At 48.5% G+C, this 22,541-nt stretch overlaps 2 protein-coding genes across 2 annotated transcripts in view; one reads left to right on the top strand and one right to left on the bottom strand.

Moving 5' to 3' along the window:
* RPA1 (replication protein A1) overlaps positions 1-19,143 on the bottom strand; it is a 123,714-nt gene extending 104,571 nt beyond the window's left edge. The window contains exons 1-5 of the mRNA XM_069761361.1: positions 19,007-19,143; positions 18,879-18,926; positions 15,171-15,249; positions 8,142-8,250; positions 4,899-4,987 (exon numbers count right to left, since the gene is read on the bottom strand). Coding sequence (XP_069617462.1) covers positions 4,899-4,987; positions 8,142-8,250; positions 15,171-15,249; positions 18,879-18,926; positions 19,007-19,042 — 361 coding nt within the window. The 5' untranslated portion in view covers positions 19,043-19,143. The remainder of the gene's footprint in view (positions 1-4,898; positions 4,988-8,141; positions 8,251-15,170; positions 15,250-18,878; positions 18,927-19,006) is intronic.
* A 92-nt stretch (positions 19,144-19,235) lies between these two features.
* Positions 19,236-22,541, top strand: part of SMYD4 (SET and MYND domain containing 4) — a 46,113-nt gene continuing 42,807 nt past the window's right edge. The window contains exon 1 of the mRNA XM_069761360.1: positions 19,236-19,395. The gene's annotated coding sequence lies outside the window, so the exon portion shown is untranslated. The remainder of the gene's footprint in view (positions 19,396-22,541) is intronic.

Here is a 22,541-nt window from a genome sequence, read left to right as displayed (position 1 = left end):
CAATTACCAGTAGGTCTAATTACTGTTTTCCAGTTCACCACTTGACAGCACACTGGAGAAATACCAAAGGAGAATGGTATTCAGGGTGGGACTACTGCTTGAAGTACCTTTCTACGAAAAGCCAACTGAGGCGATACTACATCTAACTTGTAATGCTTCGAAAAGGTACTAAGGCTAGACCATGATGCAGCTCTGCAGATCTGATCTGCCGTCGCCCCCCCGTTCTCTGTCCATGACGTGGCCATGGCCCTAGATGAATGGGCTTTGATGTTGACCGGGGAATTTTGCCCGCTAGCTCTATAGGCTAAGTTGATTGTGGATTTTATCCACCGTGCGATAGTCGCTTTCCTACCTTTATTTGGACCCCTGAACTGGACAAACAAATTGTTGTCCTGTCTCCAGGGTCTGGATATTTCGAGGTACCTGAGTACCGAGTCCCTTACGTCTAAGTTATGATAAAATCTTTCTTTCTGATTTTTAGGGGACTGGCAAAATGATGGTAAAACAATTTCCTGATTCATATTGGAATCTGAAACGACTTTAGGGGGAAACGCCGGATCGAGTCTGAATACTAGTTTATCCTCGAATATCTGCAAGTATGGATTCTGCACCGACAGGGCCTGTAGTTCCCCCAATCTTTTTGCCGACGTGATCGCGACTAAAAATGCGGTTTTGAGAGAGAGTTTACCAACTTCTATATCCCCCGATACATCCCACGCCGGATTACATAGGAAATTCAGAACCAAGTTCAGATCCCACGGCGGGACAGATCGTCTAATCAGTGGTTTTAGTCTCTGGATGGCTCTAGAGAAACGGCTAATCCAGGGATGAGCAGAAAGGGAAGAGTCAAAGAATACACTTAGGGCCGCTATCTGGACCCTCAATGTGCTTGGTCTAAGACCTTTTTGAAACCCTGACTGCAAAAAAATCAAGAATTTTGGGGATATTTGGATGGTCAGTATCAACTGTCGTCTCTCCGCAAAACCCACAGAATCGCTTCCATATTTTCGAATAAATAGCCGATGTTACCGGCTTCCTGCTCGCTTGAAGGGTAGAAATGACATCATCCGAAAGTCCTTTTGCTCTCAAGACCTTCCGTTCAGGATCCAGGCCGCCAGTTGAAGTGCTCCTGGATTCTGGTGTAGAACTGGTCCTTGTAGAAGAAGATCCTCTCTTTCTGGCAATAGGAGGGGTTCTTCCACTGATAGTTTTCTCAACAATGGGAACCAACTGCGTTTCGGCCATTGAGGAGCTATGAGAATGACCTTGGCCCGTCCTCGCAGATTTTTCTGAGTGTCCTCGGAATCATCGCTAGAGGAGGAAATGCATACAGGAGACCGCGATTCCAGGGTTGTGAGAAAGCATCGATCGCGGCTGGACTCTCCCAAGGGTTTAGGGAATAGAAGGTCTTGAGCTTCGCGTTTCCCTTTGTAGCGAATAGGTCCACCGTCGGCATCCCCCAATGATGACACAAATCTTTGAACACCTCGTTGTTTAGTTCCCACTCCGTAGGGGATACGCTTTTCCTGCTGAGGAAATCTGCCAACTGGTTTTTGGAGTCCTCCAGGTGAATTGCCGTGATTGACAGAACCGACCTTTCTGCCCACTTGAATATCCATTCCGCCAGGTCTTGTAATGCCGGATGTCTTGGGCCCCCTTGATGCCGCAGGAAGGCTACCGTTGTCGTGTTGTCTGAGAAGACCTTCACGTGTTTGTTCTGCAGCAGATGCTGTGCCGCCGTCAAGACCTCCCAAACCGCTTGTAGTTCTCTGTGGTTTGATGACTGGTTGCTGTCTTCCTCTTTCCAGCGACCTTGAAAATATCTTCCCAGTACATGACCTCCCCAACCGAGCTGACTGGCGTCCGTTGTAACTGAAACGCTTGGTGTTTGAAGCCATGGTACCCCCAGTCGAAGGTTCCTGGGAAGAGTCCACCACCCCAGAGATCTTTTGATCTGCGGAGTAAGGCTCAGGGTTCGGTTTAGTGAGTTTTGTCTTCTGTTCCAGCTCCTCAGGACTCCCCTCTGAAGCTGTCGAGAATGAAACTGGCTCCATCTTACACAGGGAATACACGCAGTCATCAGACCTAGTATCTTCATCCCATCTCTGATCGTATTTCGACCTCGGGAAAAGTGACGGATCTTTTGTATTATGCCCTTCAGCCTGTCCTCTGGAAGAAAGGACATTCTTGTTTGTGAATCGAGCATGACTCCCAAGAATTTTATTCTGGGTTTTGGGATTAGATCTGATTTTTGCCAATTTACAATCCATCCTAGATTCTCTAGAGTTGAGATGAGGGACTGACAGTTGATCCTGAGCTGGACTTCTGAGTCTGCTGCTATTAGGAAGTCGTCTAAATAGGGGACCACCATTATATCCTGATTCCTCAGGAAAGCAACTACTTCTACCATAAGTTTTGTAAAAACTCTGGGAGCGGAAGCCAGGCCGAAGGGGAGACAACGGAATTGGAAATGGAAGATCTTTCCTTCCAAGATTACCGCGAACCGCAGGAACCTCTGATGATTTAGATAGATGGGTACATGGTAATATGCACTCTAAGTCTAGAGTGCACATTACCATGTCTTTTCCCAACAGGGGGATGGTGGACCGAATCGACTCCATCTTGAACCTTTTGTAAAGGACCCAATTGTTCAGATGCTTTAAATTTATAATGGTTCTCGATTCTCCCGATGGTTTTGTTACCGAGAAGAGATTGGAGTAGTGACCCCTGCCCTCTTCCTGAGGGAGTACTGGGACAATGGCCGCCATTTTTAGAAGGTCCTGAATGTCTGACCACATGGGGGATGACAGTTTTAGATGGGAGCTTGATACCAGGAACCTTTCGGGAGGAAGGGATGTGAATTCTATTTTGTATCCCTGGGATACAATTTGTAAGACCCATGGACTTGATGTGATCTTCCTCCAACCTCCCAGAAATCCTGTCAGACGACCCCCCACTCTGATGGCGTCATTTTCTGCGGTAACTGGACCCCGGTCCAGAGTAGCTTGTTTCTTTATTTTTAGGCCTGTTATCCCCCCCTTTTTGGTAGCTCCATCTACCCTGCTTTCCCTTACCCCTATAATCGGGTTTTTGATTATAGCGGGGCCTCCGAAAGGGCTGGAATTTTTTAGGCTTCTCTTCCGGAAAACCTTTCTTGACATCTGCAGCTTTCTCTAAGATATCGTCGAGGACCGGTCCGAAGACCTTGCCCCCGGGTATAGGGTATAGAACACAATTTATTCTTAGAATGCATGTCCCCTGACCAGCTCTTAAGCCAGATGGCTCTACGGGCTGCATTCGATAGAGACTGACCCCTAGCTGCGAACCTAACCGATTCTGCAGATGCGTCTGCCAAGAAGGTAGTTGCTAGTTTTAGCAAGGGTAGGGATTTTAGAATAGTACTGAAGGGTGGTAGGGGGAGGGTCCTTTTAACCTCTCGAGTTCCTGTCCCATCAAGGATAAGAAGGACGTCCTCCAGTGTGCTGTCAGGTGGTGAACTGGAAAGTTATCTTTTTTTCCTATTGTGTTTAAGATTTTGTACCATTTAGCTTTTTATGTATCAGTGTACACCTCAATTTTGCCCTATAAACTGAGGCCGCCGCCATCAGGGGCTTATCTACAGCATTCTGTAATGCTGGAGATAATCCCCCGATGTAACCTGAAAGATAAGAAAAACAAGTTAAGATTATACTCACCCAGGGGTGGTCCCGGTTGTGTTTGGGTCCGATCGGCATCGCGGTACGGGTCTGGCGCCAACCATCTTCATACGATGACGTCCTCTTCTTAGCTTCCTGCCGCGGCTCCTGCGCAGACGTACTTTATCTACCCTGTTGAGGGCAGAGCAAAGTACTGCTGTGCGCAGGCGCTGGGCCTCTCTGACCTTTCCCGGCGCACTGCAGTACTTTATTCTGCCCTCAACAGGGTAGATAAAGTACGCCTGCGCCGGAGCCGCGACAAGAAGGACGACATCGTATGAAGATGGGAGGCGCGAGACCCAGACGCCCATCGGACCCGAACAGAACCGGGACCGCCCCTGGGTGAGCATAATATAACCTGTTTTTCTTATCTTTCAGGTTACATCGGGGGCTTATCTATAGCATTACAGAATGCTGTAGGTAAGCCCCTGATGCCAGTGGCCTTAGTTTACAGGACATTTTTGGGGTGACAGAGGCAAAAAAAGAACAAAAAACAAAAAAAAAAAAAAGACAGCAGTGTGCCTAAAGCACATGTCTTAAAGAAAGAGGTCCCGTGCACATACCTTTATAGTATTTAACTAAACAATGGAGTGGATTAACCAAGACAAAGCAAAGAGAGACTCCCGTTTTCATTTTTGTTGTCAGAAAAAAGCAACAGATATGCATTGTGTGAAAGAAGCCTTATCTATCTGCAGGACGACAAATATCTTAAAAACCTCAAGCTGGTCTGAATATGACATTTCAATGACATTTTGGAACATAATTGCAGTCAGCAGCTGCATGGAGGTAACGCTGATGGTGCTCAGAGGCAGCTGGACTCTGCACAGAAAAGGCAGAGGAGGCTTACTACCATCTCTGTATACACAACACAGAATTAGGTAGAATATGCCAGCCCCAGTTACAGGGATAATTAGCAATAATAAAAATGTATTTAAATATTGAATGGCCACAAAATGTCTTCTATCATCTTACGGGGGACACAATGTGTGAAAAAAAGAAAACAGACAACATATTAGGGCCCTACATAACATAAAAAGGAGAAAAATACTTGAATAATTTGAGAAAACGAATAAAATAATCCTGCTTGCCTAGAAAAATGGTCCAAGCTTCAACTGTTACAACTAGTTTATTTTAACTGCTCCAGAATACCTATATGAACATGTACAGGCACCATATTGAGAAGCTAGGTACTAAAATCATTACCATCATTGTAAGGCTGAGGATTTCCAATCTTTCCATAGACAGAATCTGCTGGCTTCAGCACATCCATTTCCATTATTATAATCACCCGCCTATATAAACAGAAAACAGAAGAAGGGAAAAAACATTAAGCTTTGATAGAATTGCAAAATGTTACTCCCATTAGGTCATTTTATTACCATAGTCTGACTTAAGTTACTTTGATAAATCACACCCCTGATCTATCATCCTAATAAACATATTACATAACTTGAGAAAGAAAATTTTGGCCAAATCAAGGAGGTATGGCTTTACAAAATTTCAATGCCCTTGGTTTATTTGTTTGTGAACCCAGATTTTAGAGAATAAAAAAATAAAAATAAATGAAGCAAAAAATTTGGTCAATTTTGTACTAATATCCCCCATCCTGGCTTGCATGGCCCCCCTCATTCCCATCCTGGCGTGCATGGCCTCACCTCATTCCCATCCTGGCGTGCATGGCCCCCCCCCTCATTCCCATCCATCCTGGCGTGCATGGCCCCCCCCCCTCATTCCCATCCATCCTGGCGTGCATGGCCCCCCCTCATTCCCATCCATCCTGGCGTGCATGGCCTCCCCTCATTCCCATCCTGGCGTGCATGGCCCCCCCTCATTCCCATCCTGGCGTGCATGGCCTCACCTCATTCCCATCCTGGCGTGCATGGCCTCACCTCATTCCCATCCTGGCGTGCATGGCCCCCCCTCATTCCCATCCTGGCGTGCATGGCCCCACCTCATTCCCATCCTGGCGTGCATGGCCCCAACCTCATTCCCATCCATCCTGGCGTGCATGGCCCCCCCCCCTCATTCCCATCCATCCTGGCGTGCATGGCCCCCCCTCATTCCCATCCATCCTGGCGTGCATGGCCTCCCCTCATTCCCATCCTGGCGTGCATGGCCCCCCCTCATTCCCATCCTGGCGTGCATGGCCTCACCTCATTCCCATCCTGGCGTGCATGGCCTCACCTCATTCCCATCCTGGCGTGCATGGCCCCCCCTCATTCCCATCCTGGCGTGCATGGCCCCACCTCATTCCCATCCTGGCGTGCATGGCCCCAACCTCATTCCCATCCATCCTGGCGTGCATGGCCCCCCCCCTCATTCCCATCCATCCTGGCGTGCATGGCCCCCCCTCATTCCCATCCATCCTGGCGTGCATGGCCTCCCCTCATTCCCATCCTGGCGTGCATGGCCCCCCCTCATTCCCATCCTGGCGTGCATGGCCTCACCTCATTCCCATCCTGGCGTGCATGCCCCCCCCCCCCCCTCATTCCCATCCATCCTGGCGTGCATAGCCCCCTCATCCCCATCCATCCTGGCGTGCATGCATTCCCCCTCCTCGCATGCATTCCCCCTCCTCGCATGCATGGGGGGGGCCCTCATCCCCATCCTCGCGTGCATGCCCCCCCCCCCATCCTGGCGTGCATAACCCCCCCCCCCCCTCATCCTGGCGTGCATGCCCCCCCTCATCCCCATCCTGGCGTGCATGGCCCCCCCCCCATTCCGACGTGCATGCCCCCCCCATCCAGGCGTGCATGCCCCCCCCCCATCCCGGTGTGCATGCCCCCCCCCCCCCCCATCCCGGCGTGCATGCCCACCCTCCCTCCCCCAATCCCCATCCTGGCGTGCATGCCCCCCCCCTCCCCTCATTCCCATCCTGGCATGCATGGTTCCCTCATCTCTATCCTTGCAGCATGTATGGCCCCTCATCCCCTTCTTAGCAGCAATGCATGGCCCCCTCAACCCTATCCTGGCAGCATGCATGGCCCCCCTCATCCCTATCCTGGCAACATGCATGACCCCCCCCCCGTCCCTATCCTGGCAACATGCATGGCCCCCATTATCCCTATCCTGGCAACATGCATGGCCCCCCTCATCCCTATCCAGGCAGCTTGCATGGCCCCCCTCATCCCTATCCAGGCAGCCTGCATGGCCCCCCTCATCCCTATCATGGCAGCATGCATGGCCCCCCTCATCCCTATCCTGGCAGCATGCATGGCCCCCCTCATCCCTATCCTGGCAGCCTGCATGGCCCCCCTCATCCCTATCCTGGCAGCATGCATGGCCCCCCTCATCCCTATCCTGGAAGCATGCATGGCCCCCCTCATCCCTATCCTGGCAGCATGCATGGCCCCCTCATTCCTATCCTGGCAGCATGCATGTCCCTCTTATCCCCACCCTGGCATGCCCTCCCCCCTCATCCTTGTATGCATGGCCCCTCATCCCTAGCCTGGTAGGCATGGCCCCCCTCATCCCTATCCTGGTATGCAGGGCTTCCATCCCCATCCTATCCTGGTATGTCTGGTCCCCATCAAAAAACTACACACAAAAAAAACCCATAATACTCCTTTGCAGCGTCTTGTTCCGATGCCAGCAGCTGATTTATGCTCGAAAGAAGCGCATGGCAGGGAAGACAAGCGCTGCTTACAATCCGAGGACAGGAGCCAGAATACTCACTGCTATCCACGCCGGGATTATGTGCGTGGAGAGCAGCGAGTATTCATTGCTCTTTAATAGCGACCACAATGTTAGTCGCAGCCGCCGGGCGTTCTCATGTGCCTGCTTGCTAAAGGGAATGAATATTCACTGTATTCCACGCCGATTGAGTGGAGAGCAGTGAATATTCATTGCCTTAAATAGCGAACACATGCGAATGCCCGGCAGCTGCAGGAAGCCGGCTGCTGAGGCTACCAGTGTCCACTATTAAACAGAAATGAATATTCATTGCTATCCACTCCCATGGGTGTGGAATGAAGTGAATATTCATTTCTCTTTAGCAGTGGGCACAGTACTTGGCCACAGCCGCCGTTTCCTGCCTCCTGTGATCCTCTGAAGCTCCCCCACCTCCCCGCCACATATATCCGGACTATAAGACATACCCTCCATTTTCTTTCACAGTTTTGGAGGAAAAAAGTGCATCTTATAGTCTGAAAAATACGGTAGACGCACAAGTATCCACCAGTACAAATATAGATTAGGCTTCATATATTCATCCTATAGGCTACATCCACATATGAGGCACAGTTTAAAAACCCCAAGAATAATGTAATCCCATGGCACATACTATATCGAGCAACACATTTAATATTAATAACCAGCAAAAATCAATGAATTTCTGCAAATATAAGTGCGCAAAATGAACAATTGAAAATGGCTTCAAAAAGGCAGGGTAAAAGCTAAGTGATGTGCTGATTGATAAAGACAATGCAGTAACAAGGGGCTAAATACCTTCCATCTTTCAAGTTGTTCACAATATACCGGGAGACCTGACAGATGCAGTTAGCTGCAAGGAGGTTGTCGTCCACAAGAGAGTTCAGCTGCGTTGCCAACATAAAAGCTAAAACATGAAAAATGTACAAACTGTGATAACTGGTGCATATTTGTAGAATATTTATGTATAGAGAAAAAAAAGCACTCTAAGACAAAACTGTGTGCATCAGGTTGGCCAGGCTGAATGACTCCTATATAGATGCGCTGTTACAACGCATTTACAGCCACAGGTCTGTACTAGTAGACAAAACTGCACAAAAAATCTAGAAAGGAAAAACTGTGCATTTTGTCTAATAGGAATGCATAGAGAACATAGAACCTACTCTAGATCACAGCAGCCATACATTTCTGACCGACACATGGGTAGATGGAAAGTGCACCATATTCATGAAGGGTTCTGAGCCTCTCAAAAGGTTTCTGCGCTAAAAACAAATGTTCACAAAGGAGTTGGATTCTGTGAAAATAAAATCTGCCAAACTACAATGCTGTCACCCCTTTGGCCTTAAATTAGCTGCATCGGTCAGGCGACTTGAGCAAAACTGCATCAAATGTTTCTATGGCACTGCGCTGTGTAAATCACTGTGTCAGCCAATCACAGGCCTCGGCACTTCAGTATCACTGCAGATCAAGGAGTGGACTGCACTGGACAGGGCTGTGGAGTTGGAGTAAGGCCATGTTCACACGATCCTTTTTTTCATGCGGAATTGCCGCGATTTTCCCGCTGCGGGTCCGCAGCTGTTTTCCATGCAGGGTACATTACATTGTACCCTATGGAAAACAGGAACTGCTGTGCCCACAATGCGGAAAATAAAAAAAAAAAGCCGCGCTGAATAGCTGTGGGAAAAAAGAAGTACCATGTCACTTCTTTTTTCGGAGCCGCAGCGGTTCTGCACCCATTGACCTCCATTGTGAGGTCAAACCCGCAGTAAAACCCGCAGATGAAAAAAATATCTGCGGGTTTTACTGCGGTTTGTGGTGCAGAACCGCTGCAGCAGGAAGTGCGGGGAAGCGGGCGGAAGTGCGTGGGCGGAGTGTGGCTGCCCCCCCGTGCTCCGATCCCGCCCCCCCGTGCTCCAATCCCACCGCCCCGTGCGCCGATGCCCCCCCCCCCAGTGCTCCGATGCCCCCCCCCCCCGTGCCCTAATCTCCCCCCCTTATTCTTACCCGGCGTCCCGGTGTCCGTCCGGCCGTCTTCTCCCTGGGCGCCGCCATCTTGCAAAATGGCGAGCGCATGCGCAGTGCGCCCGCCGAATCTGCCGGCCGGCAGATTCGTTCCAAAGTGCATTTTGATCACTGAGATATAACCTATCTCAGTGATCAAAATAAAAAAATAGTAAATGACACTCCCCCCCCCCCCCCCTTTGTCACCCCCATAGGTAGGGACAATAAAAAAAATTAATTTTTTTTTTTTTTTTCCACTAAGGTTAGAATAGGGGTAGGGTTAGGGGTAGGGTTAGGGGTAGGGTTAGGGTATTTTCAGCCATTTTAACCCTAAAAAACTTCCTAGAAAACACACAGACTCTGCATAGAAAACTGCATAAAAAAAAGGATCAAAAAAAGGATCAAAAAAGGACCAAAAAAAGGACCTGCGTTTTCTGCCAAGAGCTGCAGTTTTTTAAAAAACAGTCCTGAAAAAAAAAGGATGGAAATCAGGAACGTGTGAACATACCCTTTGTATAAAATGGACCGACGTCGACTGCTAAAATAAATAATAAATTGGGTACAGAACAATGCAGGATATGCTGTAATGTTTTCACAAGATTAAGGGAAAGTTATGAAATCTCCTATAAATGTCTGTTCTGTTCCTGATTTAAGGATCTGGGCTTTTGGCTCAGATGAATCTGTGCTACACTTTACGCACATGCTCAGTAGTGATCAGGGCTGTACAGTCAGTCGGGAGTAAGGGAAAATGAGTCGGAGGTTTGGCTTACCGACTCCACAGCCCTGGTACTGGTTCCATGGGGATAATGGCAGGTCTATATGGCAGGCAGCATTGTTTTTCGCCTGGTCAACAAGTTTAACAAATTTAATACATATTTTAGTCCCATATCTTCATAATACCAGTAGGGTCAGGTCCACATGGGGCTGTGAAGTTGGTAGAGCGGCGTTCTAACTCTGCATCCTCTATTTTCCAGGGCTGTGGAGTCGGTAAGCCAAACCTCCGACTCCAACTCCTCAATTACCATGACACCAACTCCGAATCCACCAAAATGGGCTCTGACTCTCCCTGCGCCTAATAGTATACTCCCACCAGCCATCTTCAGCTCTTCCCAGCACCACAACTTTGACAGACTGGGAGACAGAGGTAACGTTCACAAGCTCTCAATTCAAGTCTATGAGCGCCAGAATTGAGCTCTCATACACTGTAAAGTGACCTCCGGCTCGCTCCAGAAAACCCTGGAGTAAACTGGCAGATCACAAACTGTTGGAGACTGATGGGAGCAGAGAAAAGATGAACACGGTGGCTGGTATGAGCGATGAGGTAGGAAACTTACATTAACCGCCAACAAACACCAATACCACATATTGGGGAGGGTGATAGTTATATTGTATCTACTAATTAATTAATCATACCACCACCCCATGTGGAGACCTTATACCAAGGACACATCCATATACATAGAACCTGATTCCCATAGGGAAAAATGATGTACTCGTCCATAAAATTTCCATAAATCTTTATTTAATACATTAAAATACAAAACAAGAGACATAAACCAGGTGCGTGTCAGTTGACAATAAGAAAACAATAATAAACACCAAGGGCCCCACCCCCACCGGTACCCCACCATAAAGGCGCTAAACTATTGCACCATTTACCAAAGTAATATTGTAGTAAACAATGTTCCTATATTTATTATGTATCACAACTATGGTCCGCTGCACACAATCCCTCTAGCAGAACCCGTATAGATTACTCATGTAACTCCTAGTACCGGCCTAAAGTATATATGTCTATACCGGCGCAAAGCACACGGTCATGCTGGAATCCCCGGAGAGAATCTCCCTTCAGAGAATAGGGTCCGGTACCAAACATAAAGGATGCCAACCTAACAGGTCTCTCAACCGGGAAAAATATATCTACTACTTACATAGTTGTAAGGTGCACAGCAGGTGGGGAACCAGGGGGGGTGAGTGCCCGCCCCAACGCGCGTTTCGGTCCCGTCCTTCGTCAGGACGGGACCGAAACGCGCGTTGGGGCGGGCACTCACCCCCCCTGGTTCCCCACCTGCTGTGCACCTTACAACTATGTAAGTAGTAGATATATTTTTCCCGGTTGAGAGACCTGTTAGGTTGGCATCCTTTATGTTTGGTACCGGACCCTATTCTCTGAAGGGAGATTCTCTCCGGGGATTCCAGCATGACCGTGTGCTTTGCGCCGGTATAGACATATATACTTTAGGCCGGTACTAGGAGTTACATGAGTAATCTATACGGGTTCTGCTAGAGGGATTGTGTGCAGCGGACCATAGTTGTGATACATAATAAATATAGGAACATTGTTTACTACAATATTACTTTGGTAAATGGTGCAATAGTTTAGCGCCTTTATGGTGGGGTACCGGTGGGGGTGGGGCCCTTGGTGTTTATTATTGTTTTCTTATTGTCAACTGACACGCACCTGGTTTATGTCTCTTGTTTTGTATTTTAATGTATTAAATAAAGATTTATGGAAATTTTATGGACGAGTACATCATTTTTCCCTATGGGAATCAGGTTCTAGGAAACTTACATTAGTAGCATCACTCCACAACTGCTATAAAAAAAAAAAAAATGCTGCAGTGGTGCTTTAACCCCTTTCTGACATAGGACGGGATAGTACTTCCGACGTCAGAAGCCCCGTTTTGAGGTGGGCTCCAGCGCTGAGCCCATCTCAAAGCCGCAACATGTCAGTGTGCCCGCAATAGGCACGGGCAGAATCGCGAACCGCCCGCACCTATTAACTAGTTAAATGCTGCTGTCAAACTGACAGCGGCATTTAACTAGCACTTCCGGCCATTGGGTCGGAGATACGCGTACCGCTGACCCCCGACACGTGATCGGGGGTCAGTGGTGCGTCGGCATGACAACCAGAGGTCTCCTTGAGACCTCTATGGTTGTTGATACCAGATTGCTGTGAGCACCACCCTGGGGTCGGCGCCCATAGCAATGCAGTAATTCTGCTACATAGAGGCGATCTGAGCACTGCCTATATGTAGCAGAGACGATCGAGTTGTGGCAGCTTCTAGTCTCCCATGGAGACTATTGAAGCATGGCAAAAGTAAAAAAAAACAATTGATTAAAAATATGAAAAAAATAAATGAAAGTTTAAATCACCCTCCTTTCGCCCCATTCAAAATAAAACATTAAAAATAAAATCAAACGTACACATATTTGGTATCGTCAGGTTCAGAATCGCCCGATTAATAAAAAAAATAAAATAACCTGATCGCTAAATGGCGTAGCGAGAAAAAAAATCAAAACGCCAGAATTACATTTTTTTTAATCACCACGACATTGCATTAAAATAAAATAACGAGCGATCAAAAGTTCGTATCTGCACAAAAATGGTATCGTTCAAAACGTCAGCACGGCACGCAAAAATTAAGCCCTCACCCAACCCAATATCACGAAAAATGGTGGTGCAATTTTTTTTTTTTTTTTAGCAAACTTTGGCATTTTTTTTCACCACTTAGATGAAAAAGAACCTTGACATGTTTGGTGTCTATGAACTTGTGATGACCTGGAGAATCATAATGGCAGGTCAGTTTTAGCATTTAGTGAACCTAATAAAAAAGCCAAACAAAAAACAAGTGTGGGATTGCATTTTTTTTGCAATTTCAATGCACTTGGAATTTTTTTCCCATTTTCTGTTACATGGCATGGTAAAACCAATGGTATCGTTCAAAAGTACAACTCGTCCCACAAAAAATAAGCCCCCATATGTCCATATTGACTGAAAAATAAAAAGTTATGGCTCTGGAATGAAGGGGAACGAAAAACGAAAACGCAAAACCGAAAAAGCTCTGGTCATGAAGGGGTTAAAGCATAAGTCTGAATATTTCTGCCAATTTTAACTCCACAGCACTGCATCCACACAAGAAAAACGGTGTGCAAAATTCACAGCCGTGTTAAGTTCCAGGCACGTATATGACATTTTAAAAGTGTTGTCTGGTCTCAGAAGAGAAGTCTCCAGGTCCTTTATGTGACTGCCAAATCGTGACAGTGAGCAATGAACACGCTCTCAATTCCAGTGTATTTTCCACATAATTGCAGTACAGTGATAACTACCGTATTTTCCCGACTATAAGACGCACTCCCCCCCCCCCCCCCCCCCCAAAAGTGGGGAAAATAGGGGGTGTGTCTTATATTTGGAATACAGGCTTACCGGCAGTGGTGTGGTGGCGGCATAGGTGTAGAGGTGTGGGGATGAGGAGGCGGTATGGCGTGAGCGGGGTACCTTCCACAGGTGAGGTGATGCAGCAGCCCAGTAAGCAGCAGAGCCAGGTGAATCATGGCGTTATCGATGGTGGCGGCCATCTTCCTGAGGCCGCGCGTGCGCAGATGGAGTGCTCTGCTTCCTGGGGCTTCAGGAAAATGGCTGCGGGAGGCCGCGCATGCGCAGATAAAGATCGCGACGGCCATTTTCCTGAAGCCGAGTTCGCAGATTTAGATCTTGGCTTCAGGAAAATGGCCGCCGCGATCTCCATCTGCGCACGTGTGGCCTCCCACAGCCATTTTCCTGAAGCCCCGGGAAGCAGAGCACTCCATCTGCGCACGCGCGACCTCAGGAAGATGGCCGCCGCCACCGATAAACCGCTAATTAACCCGGCTGTGCTGCTCACATTGGAATGGATACCGGGCCGCTGCGTCACCTCACCTGTGGAAGGGACCCTGCTCATGCCATACCGCTCATTATCCTCGCACCTCTGCCATCGCCACACCACTGCTGCAACCCCCCCTTGGACAACAGGCCGTGGCGTCGCCCACCTAAGCAGGAAGGGACCCTGCTCAGGTGCACGCCGTACCGCATCACCCCACCTCTGCCGACACCATGCCTCCTGTGACCCTGCTCTGCCACCGCCAGCCCTCAGATAAGATACTGTTAATTCGGACAATAAGACAGACCCCCATCTTATAAAAAAATCTTTTTTTCTGCAATTTTCACCCCAAATTTGGTGTGCGTCTTATGGTCTGGTGCGGCTTATAGTCCGAAAAATACGGTAGTCTCACCCTGCTCCTCTCCATAGAAGTGAGAGAAGCTGGGTAAGACCAGGTGGCACGTCACATTTGTGCACATCGCATACATGCAGTCCTGTGACCGCCCAGTTAGGCTATGTGCACACGTTGCAGATTTGACTGTGGAATTTTCTGTGCAGATTCTGCATTTCTTGGCCGAAAACACAGATCAGAATCTGCGCTTTTTGGAATGTGCACACGTTGCAGATTTTTGTGCAGATTTCTTCCCTTTTTTACCCCTGCAGATTTCTATTATAGAATGGGTGCAGAAACACAGCAGATCTGCACAAAGAATTGACATGGTCCTTTTTTGAATCTGCTGCGTTTTCCGTGCAGATTTTTCCGCACCATTAGCACAGCATTTTTTTTTGCCATTGATTTACATTGTACTGTAAATCACTTGCAGATCTGCAGCGTTTCTGCACGGAAAAAAAGCTGCAGTTCTGCAGGAAATCTGCAATGTGTGCACATACCATTATACTTCTGGAGTCACTGAGTGTTTGCAAACCTTTCCTCTGAGACTGGACAACACATTTAACATTTCTCACTTACAAACTCTGAAGAATGACCAATGGTGAAGGTTTTTAAAGCTGCAGTGTCACTTTTTGTTGATATTTAAAGATTATACATGCATATTCTAGGAAGATTTTTCTGTCCCATGTGGACGCACTTCAAATAAACCTAAACACATAGGTACTTATAGAACATTACCAAAAGCAATGACAACTTTATAGGTTTAAAAACAAAAACCTAATTAAAAATACTTACAGGAAAGAGTATTTAATCCATCGCTCATCAGCAGTCGGTAACGCGGAGGCCCATTAGCAGTGCTGATTGGACGTGTATTCTAAAACAAAAAGGTTTCATTTAGATGGTGATCAATTACTGGTTACTCTTAGTCATTAGGGGCATTCCCTTGAAATAAAGTGATGACATTTTGCTAGGGTATGCCATTACTTTGTCAGCAAAAGTGCAACCAGTTTTAGCACTGCAGACTCTTCACTCTCACAGATATCGATGGGTTCGCCAACAGTCTGTGTAAAGGCCCTGTCACACATAGCGACGCTGCAGCGATACCGACAACGATCCGGATCGCTGCAGCGTCGCTGTTTGGTCGCTGGAGAGCTGTCACACAGACCGCTCTCCAGCGACCAACGATCCCGAGGTCCCCGGTAACCAGGGTAAACATCGGGTAACTAAGCGCAGGGCCGCGCTTAGTAACCCGATGTTTACCCTTGTTACCATCGTTAAAGTAAAAAAAAAACAAACGCTACATACTTACCTACCGCTGTCTGTCCTCGGCGCTCTGCTTCTCTGGTCTGGCTGTGAGCACAGCGGCCGCAAAGCAGAGCGGTGACGTCACCGCTCTGCTTTCCGGCTGACCGGCGCTCACAGCCAGACCAGAGAAGCAGAGCGCCGAGGACAGACAGCGATAGGTAAGTATGTAGCGTTTGTTTTTTTACTTTTAGGATGGTAACCAGGGTAAACATCGGGTTACTAAGCGCGGCCCTGCGCTTAGTTACCCGATGTTTACCCTGGTTACCAGCGAAGACATCGCTGAATCGGCGTCACACACGCCGATTCAGCGATGTCAGCGGGACCTCAACGATCAAAAAATGGCCCAGGCCATTCCGACACGACCAGCGATCTCACAGCAGGGGCCTGATCGCTGGTACGTGTCACACATAGCGAGATCGCTACTGAGATCGCTGTTGCGTCACAAAACTTGTGACTCAGCAGCAATCTCGCTAGCGATCTCGCTATGTGTGACGGGACCTTAAGGGGGAGACCGCCAACTGATTGCAGAAAAGTCAATTGGGAATGTCTGATTTCAGACAGCTGATCGCTTTGTTCTCCTGGAGATAAGCCGCTGCCACATGTCCCAGAACACAAGAGCGCTCCGACTAAGCATCGCTTAGCCGACAGTCGTCTAATATGTCCTCAAGATCAGACCCTAACTGGTCATTAAAGCTATGAGGTATCCTAGCAATTAAAAAGGAAAACAAGTTCACGGTACCACTTAAATATTGCATCTCGGCTTCAGGAAAATGGCCGCCGCGATCTCCATCTGCGCACGTGCGGCATCCCGCGGCCATTTTCCTGAAGCCCCGTGCAGTAGAGCACTCCATCTGCGCACGCGCGGCCCCAGGAAGATGGCCACCCCCACCGATGACAGGGGTAATAGCGCAGATCGCGCGCTGTTTCTTCACGTGTGCGCAGTGGATTCGTAACTTGGACATGCGCACACCACTACGCCACCAACGGAAAGCTGGGAAAGAAAAGAGCGATGTCACCATGCCCACCTGACCTGACCAGCCTGATTGACAGGCGAAAACGGCAACTTTGGTAATGTATTTCGCAGCATAGGTGGGGAATCGGGGTACACTACATACACTATTGTAACGCACAGCGCAGGCCCTATTTAACAGTATTTTTATCTCAATCTGAAAAAACGGGGCGACAGGTTCCCTTTAATATCTTTCTAATTTCAACATACTGAAATCATGGCACACCACTGCATACGCAATAAAACAACAGATGTGCTGCTGCGCGAGCTGTCAAAGTGCCAGTGCGTAGTTATAGTGGCCGCTCGCTGTGCACGGATATTATTAATGATCCTCTGAGCAGCACTCCCTCTGTCGGTCACATGATGTTGGGGCTGAGATTACACACTTCTAGGGGTCACATCAATACTAGCCTTGTCCCGACCTCTGAATTTCGACATCACAAACATGACGCAGACTGACTGCGGCCACGTGACCTTGATGGTTTTGACAGTGAGCGGTGACTGCAGTCACGGCACATCACAGCCTGGGAGCATCACTGTGGCGATGTTCAATGAGTGTCTCCGGCCTCTGACTGATACAAGCGTTCACCAACCAATGAGCTTTCCTCAATCTGTGTGAGGATAGACGCGCTCACTGGTACCGGAGTACACGGAGCATGGAATGAGGGTGACATAACGTGCTGATACAGCGTGTCCATAGCACACATCCTGCCCTGCTCCTCACAGCCCACACTGTATCCTGCTGCTCCATTGTCCTGACACACGGCCCCAGTGATCTCCACGCGTCTTCTGTACAGCAAAAAGAGATAAAACACGGAGTAATGGAAAATGGGTGATGAGGAGAAAAAGTGAGGAAGTCAACTGAGAGGCCAGGAGACAGATAAAGAGAATGATCAGGTCTTATAAAATGAGAGGGCAGAGGGAGGACCAAGCTGACACCACCAATCTCTACATACAATACAGATGTAGCAGAGTTTAATTTGTTACACAATCACAGCTCTGCTACATCAGACCAGCTGTGCCTGCCCCATTACTGCACCTGAAGTACATTACAACCAACACGATTACCCCCAGCACACGAGGTAACTGATCTCATCAATGATGCAAGGGTCAGGAGGAGTCATTTTGAGCACAGAGGTCTACATATATGCAGGGTGTGCAGAGGTTTTACCTCTATATAAGCTATTGTGTGCTTTTCTTCTTCTCCAGTACGTTGTTGCCTGTGTGATTGGTCAATTCCATACAGGGGAAGAAGTATACGCCTCCAGGGAAATCTCTGGTACAGCCCAGATGAAGTATAAGGGTACGTGCCCACGATCCGGAATAGCAGTGTTTTGGACGCAGCTCACCTATGCTGCATTCTAGGCTACAAGCACAACGGATGTGATTTATAGACGTCCCATTCCCCCTGTGCTTCTATTAGACACTGCGTAACCTCATCCATGGTGCGGGTTTACGAGCCGCAGCACATGAATTGTCTGCAGCGGAGTCGCTAGTCTCACTCATAGCCATTCATTAGGTGCGGTAAATCCTTCACTGAACACATGCGGATTTACTTCTGTGATTAGATCGCAGCGTTTTGGATGCAGTGAAAATACGCTGCTATATCCTGATCGTGGGCACATAGCCTATAAAGATAATCGTTACAAGCGAATATCTCTGCATCTTTCTCTCTAAATAATATCTCCAGCTTTTTTTGGCCCATCAGGGGGCATCTCTCCCGTGCACAGGGGCGTTGGTGCAGTGCTCTCTAAACAGGACTACTTATCTCTGGGCAGTCGGAAATCAGACACATCCAATGGACATCCCCGACTATCGGGTGTCCAGGCCCCCACAGACACACATTAGTGTCAGCGGTGTATGGGGGGCTTTAAGGTGTCAGAAACAATCACATGCAGACATGGGATCAGATCCGGCATCCATTTGCACAAACCCACAGAGGGCATAAAATACAGCCCAAGGCCACGTGCACACGGTCAGCATTTCACCTCAGTATGTGTGAACCAAAACCAGGAGTGGGTGATAAATACAGAAGTGGTGCACATGTTTCTATTATACTTTTCCTCTAATTGTTCCTCTCCTGGTTTTGGCTACAAATACGGATGTAAAATACTGACCGTGTGCACGTGGCCTAACACTGAGGAATAACCGGCGGCACACAGATAATAAGAGATGAGGCGGACACTCACTATGACCTGCAGCACCGGCTTGGACGAGGCATCGCCTTGTAAGATGGCCTGGAAGAGAAGACACAGGGTAACAGCCGGTACAGTACATAGAGCCCCCGGCCGTAGCGCTGGCCGTGCACAGCACTCACCGCTATTGCGCCCTCGCTGAGCTGTGGTAGCGCCATCCTGACCCCGGTCTCAGCCGCTCACTACCCGCGTAGTTCTCCTCACTTTTCCGGCGCCAAATCCCACGTCCACTCACGTTCAGCTTGACAGTGACGTAGTATCGGAAGTATGGAGACTGCTTCGGCCATCTTTGCTTTGGGCAGAATCAGATTTCCCTACCGTGCCTTGTACGTGAGCAGGCGCTGTGCACTAGGCGTCTAGCTCTGACTTGCCCACAGTAATGATGGCGGCACGGGAATAACCGGAGCTGTTCACCTCACGCTCTGTACTGGGCAGAAGCCTGCGCGCCAAATCTACCACGTGACAAGAGCTACACAGGAGCGAGACAGGAGACCTTGGCGGCTGCGCTGTGGTAGGGGCCGGCAGGGAGAGGTGTCCGGGCTTGTAGTGAGGGCGCCTCGCAGGCCTGGAGTAATGGCAGGGGCTGTGTCACCCGCCTCAGCACAGTGTGCAAGTTACTAAGTTTTCTCACATCTCCGCTTGCTGTCACTGAGTAGCTGCGTTTCTCGGGCTTAGATGCTGCTGGCCAAATCCTTACAATAACTTGGCATAATGTGGGTGATGGCGGCTTAGTTTGCTGCTGCGGAAGCTCCACAGTGGATATGTCCTGCGTGGAGGGGCCCTCAGACTGCACTGTGGCTTCTCTGGGCATAGGCTATTGATGGCGGGCAGACCCCTGGCCCTCACCCATCGGCTCTCATGGGCTCCTATTCTGATAAAGGGCAGCTGTCACCAGAGCCTGGCGGGGACTCTCCGCCTGGCTGTACAATGGCAACACTTAGGCCATGTTCACACTATGCGGTTTTTACTGCGGAACCGCGGCGATTTTGCCGCTGCGGGTCCGCAGCTGTTTTCCATGCAGGGTACAGTACAATGTTACCCTATGGAAAACAGAAACCGCAGTGCACATGATGCGGAAAAACCCGAAAAAAACCGTGCAGAATTGCTGCGGGAAAAAAAGAAGGACCATGTCACTTCTTTGTGCAGAATCGCAGCGATTCTGCACCCATAGAAGTGCATTGATCCGCTTACTTCCCGCATGGGGCTGTGCCCACCATGCGGGAAGTAGTGCGGATAATGCGCGGGTTATACCCGGGGTGGAGGAGAGGAGACTCTCCTCCAGGCCCCGGGAACCATATTTGTATTAAAAAAAAAGAATTAAAATAAATAATGCTATACTCACCTCTGAAGTCTCAGCGCTGCACGCGGCCATCCGGTCTCAGGTTTGCTATGCGACCAGGACCTGCGGTGACGTCGCTGTCACATGGCGGTGACGTCGCTGTCACATGGCGGTGACGTCACCGAAGGTCCTGGTCGCACAGCATCTTTGGAACCGGGACGTCAGAGGGTGAGTATATCATCATGATTTTATTATTTTTAACACTACTATTGATGCTGCATATGCAGCATCAATAGTAGGGGTAAATCCCGCAGCGGAACCCGCAGGACAAACCTGATAAATCTGCAGGGATAACTGCAGCGGGTTTGCCCTGCAGATTTATCAAATCCGCTGCGGGAGAACCCGCAGGATAAAATGGAGCGTGTGAATGTGGCCTTAGGCTACTTTCACACTAGCGTCGGTACGGGCCCGTCGCTGCCCAATTGTAAGGTCCGGGGAGGAGGGGGCGGAGTTCCGGCCGCGCATGCAACTTTTTTTGTCCAGACGGACTGCAAAAACACGACGCATCCGTTGCTAATGAAAGTCTATGGAGAAAAAACGCATCCTACGGGCAACTTCGCAGGATGCGTTTTTTCTCAAAAACAACGCATTGTGACGTCCGTCACACGACGCTAGTGTGAAAGTAGCCTTAGGCTGCGCTGTTTCAGAATAAAGCCTGGCTTAAAGGGGTTGTCTTGTCAAAAATGACAAGTCTGCAGTCATAATTCTGTTTGTATAGTGCTGACCTAATCTGCGGCACTTTACAGTTAAGCAGGGACATGTACAAAGATATCACAAAGTTCACCAGTCACAGGAGGAGTGCAGGCCCTGCTCACAAGCTTACGGTCTATAAGGAAGTGGAGGGACACAATAGTGAAGTGTTTATGTACGATCCAGGCATCATTACCATAAATAAGGGTTTTCATATACCATGTTCCTGGTCGTCAGTCTAAATGCGTGTATCAGGTGCAAGGAAGTGGACACCATGGTTGTGAAGTTGGAGCCCATTTTGGTGGTGTTAAAGGCAGTGTCATGGAAATTGAGTTGGAGGTTTGGCTTACGGACTCCACAGCCCTGGTAGACACTGATAAGATGGAGCAGGTTCTCAGTAAAATTTAGAAAGGGGAAGGTTAGGTTATTTAGTTGTTGGGATAGCCCTGTATAAAGAGATGGGCTCTGTATTAGTCTAGCGCAGCATAAGAGAAGTCTTGGAGGTGTGAGCTTCGTACTGTGGAGGCTGCTGGTCTTAGATCAGTTGCACGGATAAGCTGATGGACAAAGATGAGGGAGGAGATGTATAGTGCTGCAGAAATGTAGAGGGCCTTGCAAGTTAGAGGTTTGTATTGTATTCTGTAGCGGTTGGATAACCAGTACAATGACTGGCACAGGGTGGAGGCATCGGTCTAGCGGCTGGACAAAAATACGACCTTGGCTGCCACACTCAGGACAGATTGGAGAGAAAGTTTGTTTAGAGGGAGACTGATTAGTAGAGTTGCAATAGTCCGGATGAAACTGAATAAGGATAACCAGTACAATGACTGGCACAGGGTGGAGGCATCGGTCTAGCGGCTGGACAAAAATACGACCTTGGCTGCCACACTCAGGACAGATTGGAGAGAAAGTTTGTTTAGAGGGAGACTGATTAGTAGAGTTGCAATAGTCCGGATGAAACTGAATAAGAGCGACAGCAAAGTTAGGCTGCCGTCACACTAGCAGTATTTGGTCAGTATTTTACATCCGTGTTTGTAAGCCAAAACCAGGAGTGGAACAAATAGAGGAAAAGTATAATTGGAAACATATGCACCACTTCTGTATTTATCACCCACTCCTGGTTTTGGCTTACAAATACTGATGTAAAATACTGACCAAATACTGCTAATTTGTATTTTCAAAGGTGAGAAAAGGTTAGATTCTGGCTGTTTTTAAGATGCAGGTAACGAGCGAGTGATTGGATATTGAGAATAAAGGAAAGTTCTGTGTCAAATATAACCCCAAGACAGCGTCCATGCTCCATGGGATATATCGTTGAACCATCCAATTCAAATGAAATACCAGGTATGAGCTTGTTACTAGAGGCAGTGCATGATGTTAGAGAGCAGACAAGCAACCCCTGGTATTTTGTATTCAAGTAGGGGTAATGTCAGTAGAGTTGTATAATGCTGTGTCCTCAGCATAGAGATGATACTGGAAACTAAATTTGCTGATGATTTGTCTAATATGGATGAAAGAGAAAAGGGAGGCCTAGGACTGAGCCGAGAGACCCCAACAGCAAGGGGAAGATTCGAAGCGTAAGCCAGCAAAAGATACAGTGAAGAGGTTAGGGCACGTTCACATTAGCG

This window comes from Ranitomeya imitator, chromosome 3 (genome assembly GCF_032444005.1).
Source record: "Ranitomeya imitator isolate aRanImi1 chromosome 3, aRanImi1.pri, whole genome shotgun sequence".
In the NCBI taxonomy this organism is placed as follows: Eukaryota; Metazoa; Chordata; class Amphibia; order Anura; family Dendrobatidae; genus Ranitomeya; species Ranitomeya imitator.
This window is presented reverse-complemented; position numbering and strand designations above follow the sequence as displayed.